This window comes from Sturnira hondurensis, unplaced genomic scaffold (genome assembly GCF_014824575.4).
Source record: "Sturnira hondurensis isolate 20B ecotype Veracruz unplaced genomic scaffold, ASM1482457v3 Scaffold0024651, whole genome shotgun sequence".
Classification (NCBI taxonomy): Eukaryota; Metazoa; Chordata; class Mammalia; order Chiroptera; family Phyllostomidae; genus Sturnira; species Sturnira hondurensis.
Genome location: NW_028097282.1, coordinates 561,615 through 585,523, shown reverse-complemented (window position 1 = coordinate 585,523; position 23,909 = coordinate 561,615). Strand labels below are relative to the sequence as shown.

At 39.2% G+C, this 23,909-nt stretch overlaps 1 protein-coding gene and 1 pseudogene across 1 annotated transcript in view; both read left to right on the top strand.

Moving 5' to 3' along the window:
* ZDHHC15 (zDHHC palmitoyltransferase 15) overlaps nt 1–23,909 on the top strand; it is a 78,292-nt gene that overhangs the window by 38,729 nt on the left and 15,654 nt on the right. Inside the window, exons 6-10 of the mRNA XM_037038589.1 lie at nt 2,955–2,987; nt 3,731–3,851; nt 8,425–8,557; nt 10,308–10,434; nt 16,026–16,129. Coding sequence (XP_036894484.1) covers nt 2,955–2,987; nt 3,731–3,851; nt 8,425–8,557; nt 10,308–10,434; nt 16,026–16,129 — 518 coding nt within the window. The remainder of the gene's footprint in view (nt 1–2,954; nt 2,988–3,730; nt 3,852–8,424; nt 8,558–10,307; nt 10,435–16,025; nt 16,130–23,909) is intronic.
* Nucleotides 17,496–18,546, top strand: LOC118981771 (leucine-rich repeat-containing protein 59-like; annotated as a pseudogene).

Genomic DNA, 23,909 nt, shown 5'->3' with positions numbered 1-23,909 from the left:
TTCCTTACTATTAACATCTTATATTAATATGGTAAATTTGTTACAATTAATGAACAAATATTTATACATTTTTTTTTACTGAAATCTATACTCTATTTAGATTTCTTCAGTTTTCCTCTCATGTTCTTTCTCTGTTCTTTTTTTTTAAATTTCCTTGATTATCTCTTTATTTTTTTAATATATTTTATTGATTATACCATTACAGTTCTATTCCCCCCTTCATTCCTCTCCACCCGCACACTCCCTCCCCCACCATTCTCCCCCCCCTTAGTTTATAACCACGTGTCTCAAGTTCTTTAGATTCTATATTTCCCCCACTATTCTTGCCCTCCCCCCTATCTATTTTCTACCTACTGTCTATGCTATTTTCTGTACCTTCTCCCCCGTTCTCCTCCTCCCACTCCTCTGTTGCTAACCCTCCATGCGTTCTTCATTTCTNCTGACAGTCTGATGGGTACTCCTTTGTAGGTGACTGTCCCCTTATCCCTTGATGCTTCTAGGATTTTCTCCTTCATTTTGGTCTTGGCTAATGTAATTATGATGTGCCTTGGTGTGTTCCTTCTTGGGTCCAACTTCTTTGGCACTCTCTGAGCTTCCTGGATTTCCTGGAAGTCTATTTCCTTTGCCAGACTGGGGAAATTCTCCTTTATTATTTGTTCAAATAAGTTTTCCACTCGTGGCTGTTTCTTTCCCCCTTCTGGTACCTCTATAATCTGGATGTTGGAACGTTTAAAGATGTCCTGGAGGTTCCTAAGCCTCTCCTCATTTTTTTGAATTCTCATCTCTTCTTTCCTTTCTGGTGGGATGTTTCGTTCTTCCTTCTGGTCCATTCCATTGATTTGAGTCCCAGCTTCCTTTCCATCACTATTGGTTTCCTGTGCATCTCCCTTCATTTCAAGTAGTTTAGCCTTCATATGTTCCTCTAATTTGTGACTATAATCAACCAGTTCTGTGAGCATCCTGATAAACAGTGTCCTGAACTGTGCATCTGAGAGGCTGGCAATTTCTCGGTTGCTGAGAGTTATTGGCTCTGGGACTTTGAGTTCTTCTTGCACCATCTTTTGGGCTGTTCGTGCCTGTTCCGTAGCAGGATCGGAGCCCTAAGGTGTTCACCAGAGCAGGGCAACTCAGTCGCTGGGTTGTGACGTTGTATGTGGGATCGGGGTGAATGAGGGACAATGGCGTCCGTCTGCTGTCTCCTGCTGCGGCCCCCACAGGTGCAGCAGCTGCCACCGTGACCGGGCCCACACGTTTCATCCCACTGCATGCGAGTGTGCCACCGCTGTCAGCCCTCGCCCCCTGGGGCCTGCGTGGTCTGTCTCCCTGTGCGCTAATGTGCGACCGCGGTCAGTCTGCCCTGCACCCTGACTGGGTCCGGGCTACCTGCGCGCCTGGGTCTGGGGATCTTTTCTGCCCGACCCCACTCTGCTGCTGGCTCCACCCCTCTTACCGTCCCATTGAAAGGTTAGTGGTTGTTGAACTTCCGTATAATTCAATTTTCTGTTCTTTGGCTGTGTCTTTGTTCTCCAAACTTTTGTTGTATTCAAACTTGGTTGTGGGAGAAGGCACAGTGTTTCCACTTATGCCTCCATCTTGGCCTTGTGTTCTTTCTCTGTTCTAACATCCCATTCAGGACACCATATTACATTTAGTTGTCAAGTCTTCTTAGGCTTCTCTTAGCTGTGATAGTTTATCAGACTTTATTTATTTTATTTTTTTAAAGATATTATTTATTTCTTTTTACAGAGGGGAAGGGAGGGAGAAAGAGAGGGAGAGAAACATCAGTGTGTGGTTGCCTCTCACACACCCGCAACTGGGGACCTGGTCTGCCACCCAGGCACCAGGCATATGCCCTGACTGGGAGTTGAACCTATGACCTTTTGGTTTGCAGGCTGGCACTCAATCCATTGAGCCATACCAGCCAGGGCTTTTTTTAAAAATAATCTTGACAGCTTTTAGGATTATCAGGTATTTTGTAGAATATACTTCAGTTGGGATTTTTTTTCTTAAGAATAGATAGGTAATGTATTTGGGGGGGAAGACCATAGAGATATAGTGCCATTCTCACTGTATCATATCATAGTATAACATGATACGGTATCATAGTATATAGTATAAACATGACTTAACACTGTGATGTTAATCATCTGGCTTGAGGTAGCATTTGTCAGATATCTACAAAGTGACTGCTACAAAGCGACTGCTGTAGTGACAACTACAAAGTGACTGCTGCTTTCCAAAATGTACTCTTTGGAAGGAAGTCACTAAAGGACTGAATTATGCTCCCCCTCCTTGAAGGCAGAATGTCTACATATGTTATTTTGAATTCTTCTGCATGGGTTATTTGTCTCTTCTTCATTTATTTATTTATCCAATTATTTATTTATATCATTATGTAGGTATGGATAATTATTTTATATTTTGTGTTATAATTTAGTACTACTTTATATTGTTACTCAAATTGCTTCAGCTTTGTAAAACCCTATTCTATGTTAATAAATATAATCTTCATATCTTTCTTCTTTCTTGGGTACTTGTTCCGCCTGTATTTATTTCACCTTTGATTTAAACACAGACTGTAACCATATATTTTCTTCTGTACTTTTAGTAAACTAAGTAAATAATTAGTTTAGTAAAAACTGATTTAGTAAAAACTGAGCAAAATGGGAGATGATATCTTAGACTTCTTTGCATCAATATCCTATAATTCACAATCCCTTTTAAAGGTTGGTCTTTTAGGCATGTAACTTGTTACCAGCATGATCCTGTAAATTGTTGTGATTAGCTAATCATAGGAAGAACTGAGAACACAATAGTTTTATAGTAGTAGAAAATCTAGAAATGAGTATACTGGCATCATGTACAAAATACTGGTGAGACCTTGAGTTCAATTATGAGATGCTGCTGCATTTCCATAGCCCTATTCATCACACTGTGTTTTGCTCCCTGTTTAGGTGTGTATTAAAAATGGACCATCACTGCCCTTGGTAAGTCCCTTTTATTTAATTATTTCCTCTAAAAAGGTCAACATTACTCAATATGCCTACTTTACTAAGTGTAGTTGTAACATGTCTGATTCTACTATTCACTGGTCTTTTTATGTGTGGGAGGAACAGGGGGCTTAATATTTTAAAGCAACAGTGAATATGCCACCAAAGGCATGGTAGTGAATTCTTGTGGTCACAAAGTTAATGGTCTCTTGTCCATTAGTTTTAATAATTAGGCATAGTAATAGAGCACAAATAGTTCTTCTCTTTGATATTACACAGTCAGTTCAGGGGTTTTTGTTTTGTTCTTTGTTGTTTTGATATTTGAAATACTCGATTGTTAAGCAGTTCTTCAAATTTTCTCTCTCTGATCTAGAGAACTGGTCTGAAATCATCTAAATACAAAGAGAACATGCCACGCTGTACTAAGTGTAGTTGCTAACATCTTAATATGTCTTCAGCATCCACAATCTAGATTTGCTTGGGTGTGTCAGGAACCAGTCCAGAATGATTAGAATGGCCAAGTGTCTCTGTGCCTGTAAATGAAAGTAGAAACAAATGAGACATGAACTTGTTTTTCCAATCTGTTCCTCTCAAGGGACTTTGTTTCTGTTGAGTTCCTATGTAACACATAATGAAACATCAGGAGCAACATATACTTCCATTGCTTAATTCATTTATGTATCTGTGTGTTCTCAATAAATGGGTCCTGATTTCAAATTAGTTTTTCTTTTTTTTTTTAGGGTTAATAATTGCATTGGATTTTCCAACTATAAATTCTTCCTTCAGTTCTTAGCTTATTCTGTTCTCTACTGCCTGTACATTGCTACAACGGTCTTCAGCTATTTCATCAAATACTGGAGAGTAAGTTTAAAAATCCTGAAGCCCCTCCCCCACCAGAAAAATAAACACACACCTACTCCAGTCTGTGACATTGTTCACCTTATCTTTTTTTTTTACATTTTTAAATAGCTAATATGTAAGTTTTCAGAAGGGAAGACACCAAAAGCAAGTTTCCTGTGTTGAATATTCTGTAATGCAGGAGATTGAAAGATTCCCAATGAACAATTTTTGTCATATATGAGAATTTTTTAAGGCCTCAGGAACCTGAACTCTTGACTTTTACTGATTCTTTACAATGTATTTCTCTAGTCAACTTTTAAAAATTCACATTTACCAATCATAGATTTGAGAAATGTTGAAACAAATTCTACATCAGTTTCTTAAGAAAAAGGGGTAACAAAGTACTCCCTCATTGTTAGAAAATAATTTCTAATTCCTTATTCAAAGGAGAGTTCCAAAATTCCTACTGGAAAGAAAGATACATTGACTCATTTTCACATATGACCAAAATGAAATGAGGAGTCTTATTTGAACTTTGTATAGCTGGAGTTCTAATATTGGCTCTGTTACCTGCTTCACTGGCTCATTGACAAAATCAAGTAAAATAGATGTTGAAAGCACTCTACTTTTCAAAATATGATCCCAATAATTATAATGAAATCTAAAAAAAATCCTACTTTCATCTTTCTTGTACTTGAAGATACCAATCATATCCCATTTATTTCCAAAAGAATTGAAGGCAGATTTTCAGTTTACACATGTGTACAGGGTCTGGCAGAAATATAGTCAAACATGTTGTTTTGTTTCATGCCAACAGACTCCAGAAGACATGACCTCTGCACAACTCTAGTGCAATTACAGAGACATCGTAACCTTCTAGGAAGAGAATTGCCCAAACTGAACCTGAATAACAGAAAACAAATGTAGGCAGAGCTACCAGTTATTGTTTTAGGAATTAAACTAGAGCCTGTATAACAGGAATATCTTACATCAGGTAGAGAGGCAAAGCAGCAGGGAAAGAACATGAATCCTGTGACCAGAATGTGGATTATAATAAACTGGAGGAAAAAAGGGAGAAAAGCAAGGCAGTGAAAACCTAAATAGCTGAGAATATTTAAATTGTTAAATAGTGATTCATCCCTACTAATATAAGAAATATGGTGTAGAAAATTATAGTGATATGTGTTTTCCATTCTCCCATCCACTTACTTAATCAATTCAGATATTCAGTAACTTTAAGAATCAGGAATGGTATAATGGATATCAAAATCATTAACTCAGAGACTCAAAAGTATAAGCAGAAATGAAGTGTTCTCATCAATTTTGTGTTTTCCCCAAATTCAAAATATGTCATCATGTTGGTTTTTCTTTGTTGGCCCTTTTCTACATCACAGATTCTCTTATCTACTGTTCACTTTTATGGCATGTTTGGCATTTTATTCATATAGTGAGCTGCTGCCCTGAAAGTAAATAAAATCTACTGCATCCAGTTCAGCCTTAGTCTTCACTACAGACTTTACTGGCCCTTAACACAGTAAGCTACTGTTTAACAATTTCTCTATACTCTCATAACAGAGTAAACAACACATTTTATCTTTGGCATTCCTAATGATCCAATAATCAAATACCAAAATGCCAGCCAGGTGCTATATGTTTTTTTTTTGTTTTTTACTCTTGAAAGATAATATTTGGATATGAATCAATCACCAGAAATATGTCAATATTCACAAGCATTATAAGGAGTGAACATAGCCTTGTCCTTTCCTATGCCTTTATTTCTTCTTTGTAATATACTAGCTCTTGCCTGACAGATGAGAGGCAAAGAAACCTGTCTTGGCTTGCCTTCATAATGAAAATGACATTGACAGTTCAGAGAAATGCTTCTTTGCAGTTTCTCCAGCCAGAGAGCACTTTGATGTGGTTTACAGAGGGCTTTTTCGGTGTAAATCGGGTCTCCTTTAAAATGAAAAGTAAACACTGCCATTTATTTTAAAAGCTATCATATCAAGGAAACTAGCTGTGCTCCTAAGAATAGCAACATTCATTTGTATGGTACTTTACCATTTTCAAAGCACCTTTATATCTATTATCTCATTTTATCCTTACCACAGCCTTGTGAAGTAAACAAAACAGAAATTGGTCGTCTCATTTAAAGATCAGAAAACTGAGGCTTATTGTAGTTAGGTGACATGCTCAGGATTACCTGGCTTGTAAGTTTCAAAGTCAAGATTTGAATCTGACTCTAAGCCCAGTGACCTTACTGCCCAAATGGTCCTGCTGTGGAGAAGCTCTAGCTCCTTTGGAATAAAGAATTGAGAAGACTATTGGATTGTGTCTTTCCTCTCAATATTAACATTAAAGTTGCTTCCTTGATAGGAAATTGATCTTTACCTTATAAAAATTAGTAATATACATCTCCAGTTCTGTGCTATGAGTCTCCTCACAGAGACTATGAATTATGTTAGAACAAAGATAATAGGTATTATGTCACCAGTGTTCCCCTGAACTGTTTCTGGTGGTTATTTTTTTTTTTAGTAGTTTAGCTTGGTTATCTCCTGAGAAGGTAATTTTCAACATAGGGCCATCACCCTCTTCTAACAAAAAAAGGTAAATATTAAGTATTTTATCAAGGGACAACACAGTAGATATGATTTGGCAAGTAGTAGAGAGTCCTGTAAGAGTAATTAGGGGAAAGACTTCCAGCTCGGCTATCTAGGGTGTGAACTGACTTTATGTCATTCCCTTTTGCATAGTCATTTTCTATTGTCCATTTCAACACAAAAGGTAAATATTAAAATAAATATGAGTTTAAAAGCTTTAAAGAAACATACTCAAAAAGTAAAGATGTGAAATAAAAACCCCACCAAACAAAAACCTCTATAAAACAATATATGGCATTTTTCATATAAATTCAAAACAAAACAAACAAAAACCAATTGAATTCAGTTTGAGTGCTTAGGCCAAGAGGTATCATTTTAAAAGGGAGCTTCAGATAAAAGTTCCTGAAGGTTGAAGTCCTAGCTAATAGGGATAGCTATTTTCTGAGGTGCAAATTTTATGCAATTTCACCCAGACCCTGCCTCAGATGAAAGCATCTCACTGGCTTAATTCTGCTTCTCTTTGTTCTTCAAACACACTCACTCTGGAAGATTTTTAGTACTTCCTTACATCAAAAATGAATAAAAATCTCCTCCTCTAAGGGAAGAAAAAAGCCTATACTACCCAAATTTGCCAAGTGTTTTTTAGCTTTAATTTTCTCCTTCCAAACTAGTGTAGAACCAGATCCTAATGTAAGGTACACTTCAAGAATTACCTTTAACTATATCTCTCTAGATCACTTGGAAATATTTGAAAATAATTTGTCACGTGAAAATAATGATCAGCATAGGAAAGGAGGGAAGGAAGAAAAGTCATTCTCACAACTGCTCACTCCAGAATTGAATTTTTTTCCTAATATTTTCTTCAGAAAATGAAATGTTACATGCTGTGCATGCTATAGAACTTTAGAAAATTCATTTTGGTCTAGGGCTGCACATTTTTTAAAAATCTGGTGTCACATAGAGGACAAGATGTCCTAACTAACTGTAAAAATGTTTAAGTGTGGCGATGGCCCGAGGGAAGAAGGGGTGAGGGCTAGGTGGAGGTGAGCAAAGGTTGAAAATGGAGACATCTGTAAAAATCTTTAGCTGCATACTTTTAAATTAGCCTATCAAATACTGCTTGATTTTACTATCTCAACAGTAATTTTACAGGAGGTAAGATATCAATATGTTATACTTCAGCTATTTAAAAAAAAAACAACCACACAGAATTAGTAGTAGCTTTGAAATAAGGCCATGGCTTATGAGAAGAACATTTTAAAATTCTACCTATGTATTTTATTTATTTATTTTTTAAAAAGATTTTATTTATTTATCTTTAGAGGGGAAGGGAAGGAGAGAGGGAGAGAAACAACAATGTGTGGTTGCCTTTCGTGCGTCCCCTGCTGGGAACTGGCCTGCAACCCAGGCATGTGCCCTGACTGAGAATCGAACCGCGATCATCTGAGTCGCAGGCCAGTGCTCAATCCACTGAGCTACACCAGCCAGGGCTAAAATTCTACCTATGTATTTTAATTTCCTATACAGATCACCACGGCATTTTTAATACACAGTGTCCAAAGAAACATGACATATAAAGTATTGCAGAATAACCCACCTTGAGATAAGAGGATGAACCGTATGATCTCAAAATTACCTGTAGCCCATGGTTCATAATTTGGAAACTAAATGGAGAACAAGCCTTAGGACATTGCACACCAATTATGGACTGAGTATACCCTTTTCACCTTACTTTTTTCTAGTGGGTACAATAAAGACTCTGTCTGACACTGAACTGCACTTAAGCAAAAATCCATTTTGGGGTTTGTAAGCTGAAAGCATATCCATAAGAGGCATGGTCATCAACAGAAAGAAGTCTTGTAAATATTTTAAAAAACTATTTTGAAGTTACAGCTAGATATTTTAATCATATGAAAAATTACAAACCAATATAGAAAAGCTAGCCAAGCCTCACCACTTTAACCTTTTGTTTCTGTTTATTATTTCTTTTCTAGGGGGAATTGCCAAGTGTTCGCTCTAAGTTCCATGTCCTTTTTCTCCTCTTTGTGGCCTGCATGTTTTTTGTCAGCCTTGTGATTCTCTTTGGTTACCATTGTTGGCTTGTCAGCAGAAACAAAACCACCTTAGGTAAGATTGGGTATTAAGACTAGGGAAAAAACATATTAGTGTATATCACAGTGACCTATGTGTTGTTCCCAAGGAATACACAAACTTCCAGTGAAGCATTTTAGCCTCAGTGACATCCCCTTGTCTCCAAACTGAGACAAATATAAACACGTTTTACCAAACTGGGGAGCCATGATGAATGAAGCTTACATAGTGGGGAAAGCATTACTGAATGAAACCTCATGACAAACCAGAAATGACCATTGCTCTCTCTACTTCATATTGCATAGTCTCTCCAGGTGTACAGCTTGAAATTTTTCAAAACTGTGTTCACATGAAGAAGTGAAAGAAAGAATCAGTATAGAAGGGTATGCTTGAAGGAGGAAGTAAAGGTCAATAAAGATAGAACAATCTAATATATTGAGCACATCAAAAAATTGAGTCCTGAGAAAGAATTCAAACCAACAAATCATTGAATATCCATAATCATCAAGGAGCTGTGTAGGGGCTATGAGAATGAGATAAATACATTAAACAATTGAGTCTCTAGAAAATGAGTAGAAGAAATGATCATTTTTTCTGTTCATTACTTTGGGATATTATTTGGAGAACTGAATTTCTGATGGATTCTAGTACAACAATTTTTTCATCTATGGTGAAAGAAATATTTACATTGTATGTAAATTCACGCATGAGGACTGAAGAGAAAGTGCTGAAATGTTGGATGTTTAGCTAAAATAGATTTGAGGAAAGTTTAGTACAAAAGCCGTTATACTTTAAAACTCATTTGTTAATAACACTAATAGGTAAGAAAGCATTTGTCCTGATTTTCTAAACCAAATATATATGTAGCACTTAGCTGCTAGGGTGGTAGATTCAGTTTCAAATGAAAAAGTACTAAAGGTTTCATGATAAGAGAGTCTGAAAACAAAGAACAAAAAGGAAATGGCAATATGCAGCCAGAGTCCATCAGTGAAAGTATTTACTTAATGGAAGAAATGTGTGTTTAAATATAATGTTCACTGACATGGTCCAGTTCCTCATAGTATTTAAGGTGATTATAGTTCATCCTGTTTCTTACACTGCAGGCTTCAGTGTGAACATCTATATTTCTGAAATGATTCAAAACCAAATCAGTATTATGATCATCTCTTTTTTAAAGATTTTATTTATTTATCTTTAGGGAGAAAGGGAAGGAGAGAAGGAGAGAAATATCAATGTATGGTTGCCTCTCATGAGTCCCCTGCTGGGAACTGGCCTGCAACCCAGGCATGTGCCCTGACTGGGAATTGAACTGCGATTGTGTGGTTCGCAGGCCTGCGCTCAATCCACTGAGCTACACCAGCCAGGGCTAGTGTTATGATCATCTCTTTATGTGCTATTGCTTTGGCCCCAAGTCTAAAGATGGAGATCATTCAGTTGTTGTTGTTAAGTAGATTAAAATAAAGTATTGTTAAATTTATTGTGTTGCTCTTTATATGCAGCATAGAAATATATTCTATGCCTATGGCTGCTTAATTATTTCTTCCATCATGTGTTTTTTTTTCTGCCATTTTTTGAAAAGAGTAACAAACTTACTTTGTATTAAGTGCTTAAAATGGTTTTTACTAAATAATTTAGCAGTAGCTAAGAATGAAGGGCCTATGGTACCACAACAAAAAGGTATAGAACCAAGTCACATTCAGTGAGAACTGTAAAATCGTGATGGTCTTGAAATTTATTTCCTTATTGCTTTCTTCCTCTCTTCTTCAACTCCCCTACCCTGCCACAGAGGCCTTCTGTACTCCAGTGTTTACAAGTGGCCCAAAGAAAAATGGGTTCAACCTTGGCTTCATCAAAAATATCCAGCAGGTTTTCGGAGACAACAAGAAGTTCTGGTTAATACCTATTGGGTCCAGGTGGGTAATTATTAGCACTAAAAGAAGTTAATGCTGGACCATACCTTGAAGTAGCAGATTCAATTTTGATTGTAAGTTGCAGCAGGTATCAGTGCAATGTATAAAACTCTATTCCCTAAGTTTTTCAGATGAGATTGGGCGCTTTCAGAGTGGTATGGCCTTAGACTATTCCCTAAGTTTTTCATTTCTAACTTAGCCAAGATAAATCAGGAAGTAAGGGTATGATAAAACAGACATTCTTGCAATTTTTTTATGGCAGTGTAAACTGGTACCACTCTTTTATTAAAAAATTTGGTAATATGTATTATAAAAATCATAAGAATATATAGGTCAATTGTCTCAATAATTCCATTTCTGAGAATATATTATAAAGATAGAGATAAACTAGGCACAAAAAATTATTATCATAGCATTATTTCCAGTCAATAATTAGGATACAACATAAAGTCTGAAAATAAGGGAATATATATGAAAATTAAAAAGTCAAAAGTAATGGTTATAAAGACTATATCACAATAAGGGGGATGCTTACTATATTTTAAGTGAAAAAATGGGGAATTCAAAATGGTATGTATATTTTAATATCACTTCAGTGAGACGTGGTACACTTGTGTTCACTTGAAAGCAACTTGGAGAGCCAAGAACACATTTTTATTTTTTTATTTATTATAGCACATTATAATATTTCTTTAAAACTGATATATCTAAAAAATAAATTTGTAAAATAAAATAATAGAAATATGTAAAAATAGGACTTCCAGCAAAATAGAACAGTAAGTAAATGCTATGCTCTCCTCCTCCCCATGACCACATCAAAATTATAACTAATTATAAAACAATCATCCTGGAGAACCATCTGAACACAAGCTGAATGGAACTCCTATAACTGAGGATATGAAGAACAAGCCACATCGAGTCTGGTAGGAGGTATGCATACTGGAAATGGGCTGGTCCCACACCCATGTGTCATGATAAAGAATTGGGAAGGAGGGATATCTCAGCTGTGGAGGTCCCACCTTTGGAGCAGGAGATCTCAGCCCCATACCGCATACCCCAGCCCAGAACACAAGTGCTGAGAATAGGAGTCCCTACAACATCTGACTATGAGAATCAGCGTGGACTCTGTTTTGGTGAGATGGAGGGTTGCTATAGACCCAGGCATCCTCTTTAAAGGCCTGAGTACAGACTCACTCAACTACAAAAATTCCCCCCAGCTTCAGTGAAGAGACAGCAGCTCAAAAGGCACCAGGGATATATGGGGAGAAACTGAATTGTGTGGTTTCCGGGCAATAGCTATTTGTTGAGCCCTACTCGAATATAGCCTGTAGGCACAGTGTCACCTGATGTGGCGAAACAAATAGATATACCAGTCCAAAAAGTGCTGAGAGTCCCAAATAGGATGAACCCAAAGAGGCCCACACCATGACAGATCATAACTAAAATGGTAAAGGATAAAGACAAAAAAAAAGAATTGAAAAAGTAGCAAGAGAAAGTAGTTACCTACAAGGGAACTCCTATAAAATTGTCAGCTGATTTCTCAATAGAAATTTTGTGGGCCAGAAGGGATTGGCACAAAATATTCAAATTGATGAGAAGCAGGACACTAAAACCAAGACTATGATACTCAGCAAGGCTATTGTTTAGAATCGGAAGCAGATAAAGAGCTTTCCAGACAAGTAAAATCAGTATTATAAGAAGTGTTATAGGAACTTCTGTAAGAAGAGGAAGCAAAAAATATTATAAATATGAATAATAAAATGATAATAACTACATATCTATTCACAATCACTTTAAATATAAGTGGATTAAAAGCTCCAGTCAAAAAACATAGAGTAGCTAAGTGAATAAGAAAATAAGACATGACAACAAACAAACAAGAAAACAAGACCCGGGGGACTTCCAGTCAAGATGGAGATAAAGGTAAACATGACTTGCCTCCTTGCACATCACCTCAAAATTACAACTAAATTATAGGACAATCATCACTCAGAACTACCAGAAATAAAGTTTAATGGAAGTCTGACAACTCCAGAATTAAAGAAATCACATCCATCCAGACTGGTAGGTGGGTTGCAGACATGGATGGTTGGTCCCACATCCATGTGTGGTGGATAAAAATTTGGGAGGCATATCTGAGGAGTGAGGTGTCCCAGACTCTCAGCAGAGTTCCAGTGCCAAGAAGATAAGTCCCCATGACTTCTGGCTGCAAAAACCAACTGGGATTGAGTCAGTAGAAGAAACTTCTGGAGTCTCAAGGAGTTCTTTTTAAAGAACCCGTACATGGACTTACCCAAACTCACTCCCTCTGAGCTCCAGCACCAGGGTAGCAGCTTGAAAGGCACCTGTGGCATATAGGGAGGCACTGGAGTGTCTGGAATCAAGGTGAGAGCTGGGGGATAGCTTTCACCCTAAGAGAAAGGTGGATAGAGCCACAGAACTGGCAGATGGGTGCCATATCTGAGACTCCATCAACCTGGGTAACACTGTTTGCCCCATCCTGGTGATTCCTGAGATTCCGCCCCACTCAACTTATAGCTGTCAACAATGACTTTCCCATGAATGCCTGGTTTTGGGTCAAGCTTCACAACTTCTTAAATAATTTAAAACAAGCAATGGCTAGCCTCAGTGAGCCACTAGCCCCTGTACCCCTTGCTAAGTAGTCCCAGGCCCAACATTAGCAGCAGCCAGCCTAGATTCACAGATTGGCTTCAACTGCAATTCCCAAGGCCAGCACAATTAGCAGCCATCTCAGATTGCTTTATAGCTCATGCAGTGTGGCCCCAGCAAACACAGGCGGGGGTTGACATTAGCTTACAACACCTGGGAAATCCCAGAGCCTACACACCCAGTGGACAGCTACAGACCATGTCAGAACACCACCACCCGGCCCCAGCACAGCTGATCCTCCATAGAGGGTGCAGGTCAGTGGTCAGCAGTCATAACCAAAACTTACAACTGACTGGCCTGGGTAAGTCCCTCCTATTTACTTGCCAACAGCAACCAAGACTCAGCTACAAGAGAAAGGTGTGTTCAGCCCACACAAAGAACACACGCCCAAGTACCCAGCTTTGGTGATAGGGAAGGCTGTGCCACTGGATCCTATAGGACATCTATTACATTAGGCTACACTACCGAGATGGGGAGGAACAGAAGCTCTACCTACTACTTAGAAACAAACACATGGAGCCTTCCAAAATGAGGGGACAAAGAAACATGGCCCAAATGAAAGAACAGATCAAAATTCCAGAAAAAGAACTAAGTAATGAGAAGATAGCCAACCTATCCGATGCAGAATTCAAACCACTGGTAATCAGGATGCTCACAGAAATAGTTGACTATGTTCGCAAAATAGAGGAAGAAGTGAAGGCTATGCAAAGTGAAATAAAGGAAAATGTACAGGGAACCAACAGTGATGGGAAGGAAACTGGAACTCAAATCAATGGTTTGGACCAAAAGGAAGAAATAAACATTCAGCCAGAACTGAATGAAGAAACAAGAATTCAAAAAATTAGTAGAGGCTTAGGGATCTCTGGGACAACTTTAAATGTTCCAGCATCTGAATCATAGAAGTGCCAGAAGGAGAAGAGGAAAAGCAAGAAATTGAAAACTTATTTGAACAAATAATGAAGGAAAACTTCCCTAATCTGGCAAAGGATATAGACTTCCAGGAAGTCCAGGAAGCTCAGAGTCCCAAAGAAATGGGACCCAAGGAAGAATACAGCAAGATACATCATAATTAAGTTACCCAAGATTGAAGGTAAGGAGAGAATCTTAAAAGCAGCAAGAGAAAAGGAGACAGTTGCCTACAAAGGAGTTCCCATAAGACTATCAGCTGATTTCTCAGAATAAACCTTACAGGCAAGAAGTATTCAAAGTGATGAAAAGCAAGGACCCACAATCTAGATTACTCTAAACAGCAAAGCTATCTTTTAGAATGGAAGGGTAAATAGTGTTTCCCAGACAGGGTAAAACTAAAGTGGTTCATCATCATTAAGCCCTTATATGAAATGTTAAAGGAAGTTATCTAAAACAAAAAGATCAAAACTATGGACGTTGACAAGGCATCAAATTCACAGCTATCAATAACTGAACCTAAAATTTAAAAAACCAAACAAACAACTAAGCAAACAACCAGAACAGGAACAGAATCATGGGTATGGAGATAATGTGAAGGGTTATCAGCTGGGAGGAGAAATGCAGAGAATAGGGGGAAATGTGCAGGTATTAAAAAAGCATAATAGGTAGGTACAAAATATACAGGGAGATATAAGAATAGTATAGGAAATGGAGAAGCCAAAGAACTTATATGCATGACCCATGGACATGAACTATGGACATGAACTAAGGGGGGATTGCTGAAAGGAAATGGATACCGAGTGGGGGGGACACAGGGGGAAAATTGGGACAACTGTAATAATATAATAATATAATATATTCTCTAAAAAAAGAATAAGCTCAAAATTGATAAAAGACTTCATTGTAAATGTGAAACCATAAAACTCATAGAAGAAAACATAAGCAGTAAAATCTCTCACATTTATCTTAGAAATATTTTTCTAGTTATATCTCCTCAGGCAAGGGAAACAAAGAAAAAAATAAATAAATGAGACTACATCAGACTAACAGGGTTTTGCACAGCAAAGGAAACCATCAATAAAACGAAAAGAAAGCCCACTAATGGGAGAACGTATTTGTCAATGATACATCTGATAAGGGGTTAATATCCACAGTTTACAAAGAACTCATACAATTCAACACCAAAAACAAACAAACAATCCAATTAAAAAGTGGGCAGAGAACCTGAAATCTGTTCATTTTCAGTCAAACACACTTGTTAATAGGATAAAAGGTATATATAATATTGACTGAATAATGTAAAAGTCACTCCTACAAATTTGGAATGCATTCAGATATATAGACTCAAATGTTCAAATTATAACCCACTTTAGTTATGGCCAGCTCAGGTTTTTCCAAAGCATCCCATCTGCTAGTGGCCATAGATTAACCTATGGAGTAGTTCTAGGTTACTATACATATCTATAAGGTGGATTCCACATGTGGATAATTGCACCCAAAATCTGTACTCTTAAGGATGACTCACTCTGTCTCATTTCCCCAATTCTTCATAACCTTTGCAGTATACAGGCCAAAGAGTGGGGGCATTCAGACATTATTATCTGACACCAATTTACAGCAACTTATCTCCACTGTATTCAATGATACTGAATCTGGTAATTTTCTTTGAAAATTTAGAAGCAAACAATAAGTTGGATATAATTGGGATCATCATCATTAAGTAATATGTATGAAGCATTTTATTCACACATAAGATGTTTTTGTTTGTAAGCAACTCTTTAACTTGTGTCTCACAATGCCCGGTCAAACTGACGCAGACAAAGAAATAAGATATAGAAATTGAAAGCAATATGGCAGCTAAATGATGCTATTCTAAGATTCTATTCCCTATGGCTCTAGCCAATAAGGTAAATCATTTAAATGTTTCTAATAAGTTTCTTATTTCTACTAGGGTTATTACCTTACATAAAGTCTATATCAGTTGCAAGAGCTCACTGCCTTCCTTTTCCCTCCAGCCCTGGTGATGGACACTCCTTCCCTATGAGGTCTATGAATGAGTCACAAAATCCACTGCTAGCAAATGAAGAGGCCTGGGAAGACAATGATGATCACAACCGAGGTAAGTAGGCTCAAAAGTAACAAATTATTTTCTCCACCCAGCAGTCCAAGCACTAATAAAGACTATATTAATACAACCAACGTAGTATAGTGAGCAAATTGTGTCTAGACAGATTATATAACATGTCAACCAGATAAGTTCCCTTTGGATGGACAAGGACAGACAAGTATGGGCAGATTGTTTAGCAAATATGATTGACTTAGATAGGATGAGATGGCAGCTTGGAGGGTTCATTACAAGCTTTGTGATAGATAAATCAGAAAATATAATAAACAGTGTTATGCATTTTGTAAACAGTTCTGCCAGTTATTCACTCATTATCCTTTGTCCTTAGTTAATTCAATCAGTGGACAACAGCTTATGTTTTTGTACACTGATTCATTCACTTTGCTTATATTTTCTGTAAAATCTCATCCCCATTCTCTTTTAGAATAGGTTGAATATGTGGGAAAAAAGCACTGCAGGCAAGGCTACACATGCATGTAGTCTACTTTTCTAAAAGGCAGAGGAGCAAAGGAAAAACAAGGAAGCAGAACTTTGCCCTTCCACCTTTCTCCCACCAGATTATTGGGTCATCTGGAAATATTTTTGAGAGCTAAAAGTTAAGCTCTCATACCGTGTACCCCCATTGCCACCTATTCTTTGTCTTCATGTAATGCTGTGATTACTACTGTGTCCCCAGCATTTGTTTATGTTGCTAGTAACAGGCTTCAGAGAGTAATTTTTAGTGGCTGGTCCCAATAGTAGCTGACAGAAATTTTGAGTAATAACTTGAGGCTCATTAAAGTGGGGAACAGACCTCAGAAACAACCCTTTCTAAGTACTCACCCAGTTAGATTATGTAGGCCTAGATTCTGTACCTGGAAGTCCAATTTTAGAGTGAGTTATATTAATAAGACTAATCAAGGCAAAACAGTCCCAAATCCATAGTTAACAAAAGGAAAGAGTTCTTGCCCAGCCCAAAGAAGTTGTAACAAAAGAAACTCCCTTACCTTCTCTTGCTGACTCTTTATTGAAAAACTGACTGTGTTTTGATAACCTTTCTTCAGCTATCAGTCTTTTTGTACAGACTTTTATTTGTAGCAGTTTCTAGTAAAGGTGACAACTTTTATTTTGGTATTAAAAAACCCAAACTAATAGAAATCAGAGACTTACAATGTCTTAACCTGGTTTAAAATATCTCCATAATGGAAAAAAATTTATATCTAAACCTGGTGTTGGCAAGCAGAATACTTTTAAGTCTAGATGTAGCACTACATTATAAAGAGGTTATTTTCTTAAGCCAGTTTCCAATTCCAGACGATCAAAAATATTCAACCATAAAATAGGTATAGTATCACCAGTGGGAGCAGGACAGGGGAACATAATGTGGCCAGGGGAAGATGGGTGGCAGAGATTTCATACCTAGGGCAGTAGAGGAAGCAGGCTTTTTTGGTTGGGTATGAGTTTGCTGAGCTGAGGAGCTACTTCTCAGGCATCTGCTGCCAATCAAGGTCCCAGAGGGGTACTCACTCAGCCTGTGTCACCGTGACCAAGGCCAGTAGCAAGGGCAGGAGTCTCTGCGACAAGCTATATGGCAGCAAACTGAACCTGAGCCTCAACGACCTGAATGAGGTCTCAGTCAAGGAGTTGGCTGCTGTTCCAGAGGCTGCCATACTGGATCTGTCCTTCAATAAGCTTACTACTCTACCATAGGATTTCTGTGTACTCACACACCTGCTGGGCTAGACTTGAGTAACAACAAACTGCAGTAACTGCCACAGACCTTGGCCCTCTGGTTGACCTCCAGCACGATGTCCTCAACGTTAAGTTGGTCACCCTGCTTGGCAGCTTTGCTCAGCCCAAGAGCCTGAAGTGGTTGGACTGAAGACAACCCCTTGGATCCTGTCCTGGCTAAAGTGGCAGGGGATTGCTTGCATGAGAAGCAGTTTAAGCAGTGTGGCAACAAGATGTTACCTATAGCACGTGAAGGCTGTGCAAGTGGATTTGCAGTGAGAGAGGCAGTGGTAGCTGGAAGTATTATAACAAGAGGCTGAGAAGAGGCTGGAGGCCAATCAGTGAGCTGAAGAGGCTCAGGAATGGGAACTGAGGAAGTGGGAGAGGAGGAAGAGAAGGAACACTGGAGAAAGGAGTATGATGCTCTTAAATCATCCAGACAGGAGCAGAATAAAACTAAGAAGGAAACAAATCAGGCCCTGAAATCTAAGTCTGGCTCTCTGTCCTGTAAGCCTACCCCAGAAACACAAGCAGTCCTGGGCTGTGCTGAAGCTACTGCTGTGCATGGTCAGTGAGCTGGTGGTATGGAGGGGCGGTGACAGACATGCGGCAGCTTCTCTGAATCAGCGGATCACCATCTACGACAATGCGTTCTGGGTCTGCACAGTCATGACATCCTCCAGTGGGAGACTGATTTTTAGCAGTGAACTTGTCCTCAACAGCTGCTGTCTCCCAGCCTTGGAGCTTAGATTCATATGGAATTGGGTTCTGCTGGACACAACCTCATCTTAGCATCAGACCTACCTGCAATCTCAAATGGCTGCTGATGGGTACTCAAGACCTCTTCTTTGTAGGACTTTGTTTCTTAGTTAGGGTTCCCTAGCATAAGAAGTGGGAGGCAGGGAGAGGAAAAACCTGAATGCCTAAAGGAATAGGCTTGAGGGTAGGGAAAGGAAAAACAGAGTTTTTTCTAGTTATACAAAGCTGTGTAAAGGCAAGGCTCATTTCTTCTAAATGGTCAGCTGTCAATACATTGATACTTTTATACATCACAAACCCTTTCTTTCATTTCTCTCTGGGTAGCCAGGGCAGATCAGGAGGCAGGGGTTGTTATTGTGGACTATGGAAACATGCTCAGCTAATCTAGCCTAAGTCAGAGGGGAGGGGCATACCTATTTTCTTAAGGTATTCAGGCATTCAGACATTTTAATGACCACATAAAAACTCAGGTTCAGAAAGGGACTTCAAGACTATCCAGTCCAATAGACCACTTGCACATAAGAAATTTGAGGCCTTCCATGACTTGCTTATGGTCTCCTAGCTAGTTTGAGATAGCTGGGTTCCCATTCTGGTATCCTTTCTCCCCCTATCATTTTGCCCTCCTTATAATGTCCTGAGAGAACAGAACTCACATGAGAATTGAGTATATCTCATACCACCCCAACCCCACTCTCCTTCCATCACCATATATCTCCCTGTACCCTCTCCTACCTCCCCTGACCCCTTTTCCCTCTGGTAATCACCATGCTGTTGTCTGTGTCTATGTGGTTTTTTCATTTGCTTAATCCCTTCGACTTTTTCACCCAGCCTTGCAACCCCCCTCCCCTCTGACAGCTGTCAGTCTGTTCTCTATCTATGAGTCTGTTTCTATTTTGTTTGTTAGTTTATTTTGTTCACTGGATTCCACATGTGAGTGAAATCATATGGTACTTGTCTTTCTCTGACTGGTTTCTTTCACTTAGCATAATGCTATCCAGGTCCACCCACACTATTGCAAAGGGTAAGATTTTCTTCTTTTTTATTGCCAAGTAGTATTCCATTGTATAAATGCACTGTGGCTTTTTTTTATCCTCTCATCTAGTGATGGATACATGAGCTGCTTCCATCCAAATCTCTAAAACACAAAACCAAAAATTTGCTTGTACTTGCTAATACAACCTTTGGTGTTAATGATAACCAGGGCTTGGAGGAATTAATCTCATTCTTATCAAATGCTGGACATTTATCCAGAAAAATATTGACTTCAGACTCTAGAACATTGTGGCTCTTAAATATACTCTAATAGCCCTGGCTAGTGTAGCTCAGTGGATTGAGCACAGGCCTGTGAAGCAGAGGGTCGCTGGTTTGATTTCCAGTCAGGGCACATGCCTGGGTTGCAGGCCAGGTCCCCAGTAGGGGACACACAAGAGGCAACCACACACTGATGTGTTTTTTTTGTTTGTTTATATTTATTTTATTTTTTAAGGTTATTTTTTTAAATATAGTTTATTGATTATACCACACACTGATGTTTCTCTCCCACTCTTTCTCCTTTCCTTCCCCTCTCTCTAAAAATAAAATATATATATATATTCTAATATACTACTCCTTTGTTTAGGCAAAACACAAAAATTTCAGGGTGAGACCATTAGTAACTGTTCATGGTAGAAGAATTTTTTTATTTATTTTCAATTTGGTATTTTCTGCTGCCATGATAAATAATCCATTAAGAAAAATATGGGGCTTCTGGTTAAAATGGAGCTATAGGTAAGCATAGCTCACATACTTGCACAATCACAGCAAAAATTACAACTAAACTACAAAATAACTATAACCCAGAATTGTCAGATAATTGAGTTGTATAGAAGTCGAACAACCAAAGAATTAAAGAAGTCACATTCATCCAGATGGGTACGGGGGGCAGAGATGCAGAAACAAGGAGATGTGGAATGGATGGTCCCACACCCACATGTGGTGGATAACAATCAGGAGGGATATCTCAGGAGCGAGGGATTCCAGCCCCATGCCAGACTATCCAGCCCAGGGATCCAGTGCCAGGAAGATAAGTCCCCATAATTTCTGGCTATATAATTTTTGGAGGTTGGGGTGGTAGAAGAAACTGTAGGATTTTCAGGTGTCTCCTCTTAAAGAGCCTGCAATGGACTTAGAACTTACGAAGATTCACTCCCTGTGGGCTCCAGCATGGGGGGCAGCAGCTGAAAGGGCTCCAGTGGCACATGGGAAGAAACTGAAGTATTTGGCATCAGGGTGAGTGCCACTGGACAGTTTCCTCCTGAAAAAAACTCCAGAGGCCAGGCAGCAGCATTGTCCCCCCTCTGAACCCTCCCCCACACAGAGCCACGGAGTGTTGATACCATATCTGAGACTCCATCAACGTAGTTCACAGGGGTTCCCGCTCCTTGGCCATTATCTAAGGCTCTCCCTCATCTGATTTATGAGTGTGCCTTTCTACATTAGGCCACCTACAAAAACAGGGAGTCAAAGCAGCCCTGCCTAATACATAGAAACAAACACAGGGAGGGTGCCAAAATGAGGAGAGAAAGAAATATGGCCCAAATGAAAGAACAGAGCAAAACTCAAGAAAAAGTACTAAAACAAAATGGAAATAAGCAATCTATCAGATGCAGAGTTTAAAACACTGGTTATTAGGATGCTCAAGGACTTCATTGGGTACTTCAATAGCACAAAAAAGACCAGGCAGAAATAAAGTTTACATGAACTGAAATAAGGAAAAATTTACAAGGAATCAACAGTGAAGTGCATGAAGCTGAGAATCAAATCAATGATGTAGAACACAAGGAAGAAAAAAATTTCAGTCAGAGCAACAAGAAGAAAAAAGAATTTAAAAAATCGATGATAGGGTAAGGACCTTCTGGTACAACTTCAAATGTACCAACATTTGAGTCTCCTTCTTGCCAGAAGGAGAAGAGAAAGATCAAGAAATCTAAAACTTATTTGAAAAAATAATGAAAGAAAACTTTCTTAACTTGGTGAAGAAAATAGGCATACAAATCCAGGAAGCACAGAGAGTCCCAAACAAGTTGGACCCAAGAGAAACACACCAAGACACATCATCATTAAAATGCCAAAGGTTAAAGATAAAGAGAGACTCTGAAAAGCAGCAAGAGAAAAACAGAAAGTTACTTACAAAGGAGTTCCCATAAGACTATCAGCTGGGACTTCTGGCCAAGATGGAGGCGTAGGTGGAAACACTGTACCTCCTCACACAACCAAACTTATGAACAACAAAGATTTAGAAACCAGAACACAACCAGAACAGAGAGAAAATTGAACTGTACCAAAGTCCAGCAACAACGAACCATTCATCCAGACCAGTAAGGGGCAGAGTTGGCGGCTGGCAGAGAAGGGTCCTGAAGGAAAAAGCGGCCAGACTGACCTAGGCGCGCAGGCAGTGGTTGGCAGATCCCAGGCATGGGCTGGCAATGGGAAGACCCGGTGAGGGGGCAAGGTGGCTGGCTCACCACGGTCACACATTCGTGCACAGATAAACCAGGCAAAGGAGTGAGCAGTGAGACAGACCGTGCAACCCAGGGCCCCTGCACCAGGAAATAAAGCCTAAAAACACCAATCAGAAAAACTTTCAGGGGTCGAGGTGCTGCGAGAGGCTCCCAAGCTCACAAGAGAGTTCATTGGAGAGACCCACGGGGTTCTGGAGGGTGCAAAACCCCACACATCCAGGAACCAGCACCAGAAGGGCCCAATTTGCTTGCAAGAAGCAGCAGAGGGGACCAAAGTCCGAGAGAGAGAAGTGGAACAAGCGCATTGCCCCTCTCTGATCCAGCCCCGACATGTAGCATCACAACCCAGTGACTGGGTCACGCCACCCTGGTGAACACCTAAGGCTGCACCCCTCATACATAACAGGGGTGAAAACACCAAAACATTATGGCTCAAGAAGAACACCTCAAAGCCCCAGAGCTGATACTTCTAAGCAACCAAGAGATAGCCAACCTATCAGATGCACAGTTCAAAGCACTGGTGATCAGGATGCTCACAGAACTGGTTGATTTTAGTCACAAATTAGATGAAAAAATGAAGGCTACACTAAATGAAATTAAGTAAAATGCACAGGGAAATAATAGTGATGGGAGGAAACTGGGACTCAAATCAATGGAGTGGACTAGAAGGAAGAAAGAAACAACCAAACAGAAAAGAATGAAGACGGGCCTGCAAACCACATGATCGCAGTTCGATTCCCAGTCAGGGCACATGCCTGGGTTGCAGGCCAGTTCCCAGCAGGGGACTCACGAGAGGCAACCATACATTGATGTTTCTCTCCTTCTCTCCTTCCCTTCCTCTCTAAAGATAAATAAATAAAATCTTTTAAGAAAAAAGAAAAGAATGAAGAAGCAAGAATTCAAAAAAAAAAATGAGGAGAGGCTTAGGAACCTCCAGGACATCTTTAAATGTTCCAACATCCGAATTATAGGGGTACCAGAAGGGGAAAAGAAACAGCCACGAGTGGAAAACTTATTTGAACAAATAATAAAGGAGAACTTCCCCAACCTGGCAAAGGAAATAGACTTCCAGGAAGTCCAGGAAGCTCAGAGAGTCCCAAAGAAGTTGGACCCAAGAAGGAACACACCAAGTCACATCATAATTACATTAGCCAAGACTAAAATGAAGGACAGAATCCTAGAAGCAGCAAGAGATAAGGGGATAGTCACCTACAAAGAAGTGCCCATTAAACTGTCAAGCTGATTTCTCAAAAGAGACCTTACAGGCAAGAAGGGGCTGGAAAGAAGTATTCCAAGTCATGAAATCCAAAGACCTACATCCAAGATTGCTCTATCCAGCAAAGCTTTCATTTAGAATGGAAAGGCAGATAAAGTGCTTCTCAGATCAGATCAAATTCAAGGAGTTCATCATCACCAAGCCCTTATTATATGGAATGTTAAACGGACTTATCTAAGAAAAAGAAGATAAAAAAGATGAACAGTGAAAGGACAGCAAACTCACAGTTATTAACAACCACACATGAAAAAAAAGCAAACTAAGAGGACAGCTAGATCAGGAGCAGAACCATAGAAATGGAGATCACATGTGGGGGTAGCAACAGGAGAGTGGGAGGAGGAGAAGGGGGAAGAAGGTACAGAAAATAAGTAGCATAGACGGTAGGTAGAAAATAGGGGGAGGGCAAGAATAGTATGGGAAATGTAGCAGCTAAAGAACTTGTGACACATGAACATGAACTAGAGAAGGAGAATAGGGGGAGGGGGTGTGTAGGGTGGAGGGAAATGAAGGGGGGAAATGGGACAACTGT